This window comes from Neltuma alba, unplaced genomic scaffold (assembly GCF_004799145.2).
Source record: "Neltuma alba isolate B1F8T4 unplaced genomic scaffold, ASM479914v2 tig00004288_pilon, whole genome shotgun sequence".
NCBI lineage: Eukaryota > Viridiplantae > Streptophyta > Magnoliopsida > Fabales > Fabaceae > Neltuma > Neltuma alba.
In genome coordinates, this window is record NW_021633641.1 from 168,455 (window position 1) to 176,103 (window position 7,649).

The 7,649-nt window shown below is 33.2% G+C and overlaps 1 protein-coding gene across 1 annotated transcript; it reads right to left on the bottom strand.

Annotated features, from left to right (window-relative positions):
- Positions 1-3,863: 3,863 nt before the first annotated feature.
- Positions 3,864-5,679, bottom strand: LOC114744211 (uncharacterized). Its single transcript, XM_028932409.1, has 5 exons — positions 5,580-5,679; positions 5,432-5,518; positions 5,230-5,340; positions 4,808-5,047; positions 3,864-4,728 (listed from the first exon to the last, which is right to left on the bottom strand). The coding sequence occupies exons 1-5, from the start codon at positions 5,674-5,676 to the stop codon at positions 4,325-4,327; spliced, it is 939 nt and encodes a 312-aa protein (XP_028788242.1). The 5' UTR covers positions 5,677-5,679; the 3' UTR covers positions 3,864-4,324.
- Positions 5,680-7,649: the final 1,970 nt, after the last annotated feature.

A 7,649-nucleotide genomic window follows, 5' to 3' on the forward strand; every position in this document is an offset into this window, starting at 1 on the left:
CTGTATGGGTTGAGGTGGTATGTCATAGACCCAAGTGTTACCAAGGTCAAAGCTCATTTATGGCATTTTGTTGCTCTTTTTGTGAGTTGTTGTTCTCTTGTATTTTGGACATGTTCGTGTTAATTTGGCCTAATGTAAGTTTGCAATTAACGTCTCCTCTGTGAAGTGCTAGATTAGAACCGGCAGGATCAATGCTACTTGAGGAAATGGATTTGTTGGGGGTGGACATGGAAGAATTTCAACGTTTTCGGTAAACATGATGATACAATATTCTTGGTGCATGGAACGACACAGAATCTTTTTTTTTTTTTGGGCAAATGTAATTTCTCATTATGTCTCTCCATGGTTCTCAGTGTTATGATAAGTGCATTTATGTTAAAGAAACCTGCTCTATACTTTTCGAGAGGAATGAGTTTTGGATGTTCTTGCAGTGCTGGTGGTGCAAGGGCATATTGTGATGCTGTTCCCCGAGTCTTTATGTTTGCAACTGTAACTACATAGACAAACACACTTCTACTGGAATTTCCTAAGTACCCTCTTTGAATAAATGTTTATGTCCAAAATCAGGCAACGGCATCGTGTCCTTTATATTGGGGTCAAGTTTAGGTGATTGCAGTATTTAGCCTATTGATCCTCTTCAAATAGGTCTCAGGAAGAGGGAAGAAAAAAAGGTAGATTCAAAGGTATGAAACATGAAAGTAGTTAAAATATTAAGGCCCTTTGGTCTCCTAGATTGTACATAGGCTCATAAAGTATATTCATATTCAAATCAAGGAACCATAGGCAGCAATCATAACCATGGTATTGTGTTGAAAAAATCCGTTCAAGAGTTATGCAAAAGAAAATCACGACACACTAAAGACATGAATGTTGTTCAAGTGAGTTTGGAGGCATTTGGCAGGCTGAATTGTGCACAGGGTCTTTGATCATTGGGCTATATTTTGTTACCTTCATGACATCCTTTTGGGGAATAACAGTAATAATTTTAAAAAATAAGCTTTTACAGGCTCTTCTATAAGAAAAGGTTGTCTCTAGCTTTGTACCTAGCATATTATCCAATGTGCAAGACTAATTTACTTTTCAAGAAAATGCAAAAAGCTTACAAGAAAATAAATGTTAAACTTTTGCATAAACGTGCAATCTAAAATGCCATTTCAAAATAAAAGTATTCGGGCAAAAATTTGGAAATTATCATAGACCATGCACCAAAATATAACGATATAACGATATGAGCTGGAAAAGAGATACTTCTAGCCATTTCTTTGATTTATCGTTGGCAAAAAAGAAAAAATTGACTTATGACAAAGTCACAATTATTATGGTATGTACTCCTCATGAATAGAGGAGGCAATTTCAATATCATTATCTGCATATAAAAGTGCATTATAATGTGTTGATACTTTTGGGATGATATAGATGGCAATAAATTAGTATTATTGATTATATTGATTGAAGTAAACTCTTCCCGGGGGAAGTATATAATAGTAACTAACAATAATAAAATTTGCAAGTGCATATATAGAAATTTACAACTCCTAATTCACAACAGCTAATACAAAATTTACAAGTATTCATAGGTAAATTTATAAGTGCACATAAGTATTTTAACAAGTAACAATAGTAAAATAATAAGTATCTATACAAGGGAAGGATATTTGGTCACTTACCATCAACACATAATTACATTTTGGTCCTTTCGTACTGTAATGTATTTTCAAAATCTTTTAAGAGTGAATGAAAATTAAGTTGTTTCTCTAGTCCTTTAATAATATTCTTCCAAGAGCACACTCCCTCCGGCACTTATTTAAGAATTTATGCATGTTTTATAATATAACATATATTGTTTAAAGTATTAATTTTTTTCTACCTAATATAACTAACTAACCATAAAATTATATAATTAACAAATTAAAACTTCTCTAACTAATTACTTTGTGATTAAGGAATTACTCTCTTCGGGCAGCTCCTCACCTGTTGTGAGTTTAGAGTTTCTGAGCTACACAGTTACTACTGCCCAAAAATGTAATGCAAACTTTCCCAAAAAATATTTCTAGATTGAGATTTTGATGAGAAACTCCGAAAGCTTGGCAGCACATTTGAATCCATTGATGGGCTATACATATTTTGACGAGTGGCGTTATTCATAATGCTTATAAATATTGTGGCCACTTTCAGAGCTTTTACGGATGCCTGATTAATAAATGGTTTAATGTTATTATCTTTTTCTTCCTTCCTCTGTTCTCTTGTTATTAATTTTCCGAACATTGCTAGATGATAGCAGAGGACACCACACATTGATTTCACCATACCCTGTTTTAAAGCAAGTATAACAGAGCTTCCTTTGTCGTCTTTGAATAATAATTATAATAATTGAATAACTTAATAATATTCAGAATTGAACAATAAACATGAATCAGTTGCAGTGAAGTGATCTACCACGCCTTTAGGTTACTCTGTAAGAAGTACTTCTCATCAGTTTATAACAACTAGTTTCGATGCTGATGATCTAAATTTAAAATTTTCAACTAATAATTTTTAAATAAAAAATTTATTTTAGAAACTTATGATTAAAAGATTATATTTATTTTAGATTATCTACCTATTAAAACAAAATATTTTCTAAAAACAAAGATATAAAAAATTAAATCTCGACCGTTCATATTAAATTTAAACGGTTGAGATTGATGAGTATTATGATGTTCATTACTGCGATGACTACCGAAACTAATAGGCAAAAGCGCTACCACTAAATATATTGAGTGTGCAGCTTCTTTTTTTTTTTCACCAGAAATTTTTGCATATTCATAGAACCAGAATGTCACGAACGGTCCAAAATTTTCCCTCACTTGTACGATGCCTTTTTAATTCCAATGAAGAACATTGCCATTCGATCTGCTCGACCAAAGTTAATTCCTTTTCATGCAGATTATAATTCCTTCTTTCTACTATTTTTTGTCTGTGTCTAGTGCGGATAGCCTTTTCTATACTCTTTTGTATATGCCTTTGTAAAGAATGAGTTTTGAAGAAACCTCCCAATCAGTTTCGAACATTACACATTGATCATAACATGCTCTGTTTTAAAGCAAGTAAAACAGAGCTTTCTTTTTCGTTTGGATGATGATGATAATAACAATTATAATAATAATTTCCTTTGCCCGAGAACTGGGGGGAAAATAAATTAAGACAATAAAAGGAATTGTCATTTTTGGCATCTCAGAAGTAACATCCGTAAAAACAGTCATAGCTTTATGGTTGTGGAGTCTTGAGAGATCTGATACTAAACATAGAAGAAATATCAATATCCAGTTAAAGATAATTTGATTCGTGTGAGACCAAAGCAAGCAGGGAGATCAAAGCCTAGCTCATCATGTAGATTTTGTTTTGTTGAAAGATCCTCATTATTGTGCAGAATCCATCTTCCTATATGTTATAAATCTTTTCCTCTCTATTTGCGTGTATGCAGTTGTTCTGATTTGATGGAATGGATTAACATTCTACCCACAAAGAAAAGAGAAATTATGATTCTTATTGTTAATATTACTATTATTAAAAACAAAGATTTATTAAAAGAGAAATTCTGAAGATGACGCTAAGGTCTTAATCGCCTATGGAAGGGAATTTGCCTTACTTATACGATGCGGATTTCGATATCCAACAAGAACAGGGAAAATGCATTGACTCAGAATCAAAGATAATGAAGACTTGTGGATATATGATGCTGGAAATACATCTGCACACATTGATTTCACCGTGCTCTGTTTTCAAGCAATACAGATCGTTCTTCTGTGTTTGAATAATAATGATAATTCAATAACTTCATATTCAAAATTACTGTGCCAAAACAAACCAGTACAGGAAGAATATTATGAACTGCCATGCGGTTCCACCCACTCCGACTTTAAAATTTCAATATTTTTTATAAACATTGTTTCGAGATGGAAGGTATTCTTGTCATAACAAGTACATCAAATGCACATCGGTTTATTTTTAATCACCGAAAAAAACATGAAGCATGAAAATAAAATCCAAGCTAAAATCCAAAATGTTTATTTTTAGCAGCAATCATTTCCCAGCATTGGTTTTGCCTTGCTAGAATCTCTTGGCGGGCCTTCAAAAGCTGAGTATGATTTGCCATTACATTTGCATGCTCTTGCAATGCAGCATCCAAGTCTTTTTGAACTAATTGTGCTTCCTCAACCCCTTGATTGCGAGTAGCCGCAAGCAATGCCTCATTGGTCTTGAGATCACTGTCCAAACCTTTTAGAGTTTCTTGGATTTCATTAACTTTAGACACATCACAATTAAAAACCTTAGTCCTAATAGATTAAACCCAGTCCTTGTCAAAGCCAAGAAGACAAGCATCCTTTAGTTTCTCTTCCAGTAACCTCTTGTCTGCCTCAGTGATTGTGAAGGGTGTTCTGGTGGTTAGAATGTTGAGTATGTCAATCAAAACCCTATAGGATATGCATAGCATTTGGGTGCTTCTATCATTTGGAGGCAGACGTAGTTGTGGATGAGTCATGAGTGCCTCTGCCAATAAAGAAGCCTCAGAACCCTCTAATTTCATCATCTCAACTATCTCTTGCACCCCACCAACATTCAAAGCCCGATCAGTCTCAATAACAGAAGGGGCCAACTTTGACGGAGTGGAAAATGGAAGCAACGAAGATTGTGCATGCTTAGTATTAATATCTGATGATTTTGTCACATCAGGATGCTCCATTTGGCCTAATAAACCATCACTATTAGTAGAATATTTAAGTGGCCTAAAGGAACATTATCAATTAAAAGGAAATAGGTAAATGACCTCTAGAACATGACGGCTCTTGTTCCATCTGCCTAAGGTTGCTTGGATCAGCAGTTACATGCTCAATTGAATTTGGTTGACCACCATGGGACGCCATATTTTCCTTGGATTCATCTTGAATTACATTTGTCTCATTGATTTCCTTGCCACTAATGTCCTTGTAAAGAGTAGTTGGCTGTGGATTGGGTACAGCATTACCACTAACAGTGGCATGAGACTTATCAGAAATTTGAATATCAGCTGAAACATCATGAGTGTGATGGTTAGTGGTTTCAAAACCATTTTGTCTACTTCTTCCTAAACTAATAAAGCAATCATAGAATGGAAATTATTGACAAATTAATTGAGAAAGATGACACCCATTAATAGATGAATAAATGATTGAGGGAATGTCACTAAAAGAAGAGTACAAGGAAACTCACCATCTGTATGCTTGCAGGGTGAAGCTTTTGAAGATTTAGGACTTGGTGGCAAGATCACCTTAGAAGTTTGCTTACTTGAAATAGTTGTTGTGCACGGCACAAATGGGTCTCCTATGAAGACGTGTGTACGGATAATATAGTTATCAAATGATCTAAGGATAAAAGATTTCATTCATATATAGAAAACAATTGAGTATCATACCATTAATGGAAGTCTTAGGTTTCTCTTTCAGGAAAGAGCTCTTTGTTCTTATGTCACTTTGATGACCCTGGGTAGTTATCAAGCCACCTGTAAAGGCCAAAATAAGTAACAAATATATTACTTAGAAGACAAAACACTGATGTGTTACCTTGTCTTTTTTCTTGCTCTTCCTCGTGAGATTGTATATCATGTCTTGTCATTTCTTCTTTTAACTGTGACTCCATCATGATTGTTTTTTTTTTCATTTCTTTGTTGGCTGACTTGTTCTATGTTAAGATAAATATGAAAGAGGCATAAGCTCAAATATTTAGCATAAATACACGTGTTGGCGTTAGAAATAACAATAAGTCACATTTGAGTATTGATTATATAATGAACTAAATGACATGTTTGTTGTTCATATTACTTTTACTAGTTATAATTAAATCAAGTAGATGATAGTTGTTTTAGTTTTCTTTTGAATTTGGGTCTTGAGAATTACTTGAATACCGCCTTTTTTTTCAATCAACCTGCATCAAACTAAATAGTTAGTGCTTACTTTTTAGGCTGCATATAATGTACCATTCGATGTACCTTTTTATGGTTCTGTGAGCCTAATTTGGATTGTTGTGGATCAATCATGATTCTTTCATTTCTCACCACTTTGCCCGCTGACTCATCCTATGTGAAAGATAAATATATCAAAGGCAAAAGTTTGAACAATCTAGCATGAATAAAGAATAATAATCTACAGTAAATAATAATAATAATAATAATAATAATATCACTTTTAAAGATGCATTTTGTGATATCAAATAACAATTTTGTTTAGAATACTTGGGTATTCCCTTCGTAGTAATTCTCCGAAGTAGTATCTTTCTTTACTTTCATTGTTAGAAAGAAATGTTGCCCTATACCTCAATAAATATATTATCAAGGGAAAATCATAGAGAAATCTCACCAAGCAACTTAATTACTTAATCCTATTTATGCGTGATCCTTTGTAATTAAAAGGAAACATTATTCAGCTTTATCTGTTTGTTTAGAGTTTGATATAAAAAGAATAAGCATGACTTTGAAGCAATTTTCTTCAATAGTTCTGTTTGTTGCATAGACAGCCTACAGGATAAAACTTTGCTTAGTTCATGTCAAATTCATTGAAAAATTGGAATATATATATCATATATATATATATAATATTTATATATTTATGTGTTTGAGAGTTTACTGTTGGCATTTTTGATATAACTTTCAAGATATATGTTTTTCTTTTAGCAACTGCATTTTTTTTTTAAAAAATTCATTGGGTTCATATGACACTAGAGACATAAGTAAAAAATAAAAAACTATAAATAAAAGACAATCAATCTCAGTTTTGGTCATGCTTTTCTGGAATTAGTTCTGATTTTTAGACAAAAAATTTTAGGAAAATTATTTTAGGGGTTTAGAGAAGTTAATTGAGGAAGAAAGTTTTATAAAGTGTCTCAAAATAATTTAGGTGTCCTAAGCCCAAGAAGAAAATTGGCCCAATGTTAGCCCAATATAATTTTAGTGCCTCACAATAATTTTTTGTGCACCAAGTCCAAAAAGAAGAGCATCAGATTTGTTGAGTGGGACTCATGAAATGACAAAATGAGAAGCTTATGTAGTATATATTGCCTCTGCTTAAACCACTCCGAGGCACCTTCACATTCATTTTCGCTCTTGCAAGTTGCAACAGCAAGAAGGGAGGCCAAGAAGTGATCGACGAAGAAGCAAAGCTCTTCCTTCCCATGCAACCGAATATTTAGGTAAGGACCTTAAACCACCTTCCATCAATATTTTCTCCGGTGGCTGTGTGTTCTACAAGGAGATGAGAAGTTTAAATTTGATTTTTTAGATGATGGATTATAGCTTGTGGGTGTTGATTTTATTCCATGCATGTCGATTTGTGTGAGAAGATGTGGATTTTTGAATCTGGAGTTTCTATTTCAGGGGACTATTATTATTTGCCTTCTCTTACGGGAGCTCAAAACTGGAATTCAGAAGCTGAATTTTTCTCACCGTTATAATGTTTAATTATGTAATAAAATTATATTTAAGTGGGAACTAAAATACAGTAAACACCTAGAGGCTTCAAGTGACATATGGATGAAATGAAGTGGTTAAACCAAGTTTTATTCTCTTCCCCTGTTCGATCAAAGTCATTGGAATTGAGAGAATTAAGTTCAGATGAGTCTAAAGTCTAAACCCCAAAATG

Coding starts and splice junctions, on each gene's coding strand:
- LOC114744211 (XM_028932409.1), bottom strand. CDS start 5,676: ATGAAAAAAAAAACAATCATGATGGAGTCACAGTTAAAAGAAGAAATG. Junction 5,048..5,229: donor ACCCTGCAAGCATACAGATG/GTGAGTTTCCTT, acceptor ATGATGTTTCAG/CTGATATTCAAATTTCTGAT. Junction 4,729..4,807: donor AGAGCCGTCATGTTCTAGAG/GTCATTTACCTA, acceptor ATGGTTTATTAG/GCCAAATGGAGCATCCTGAT.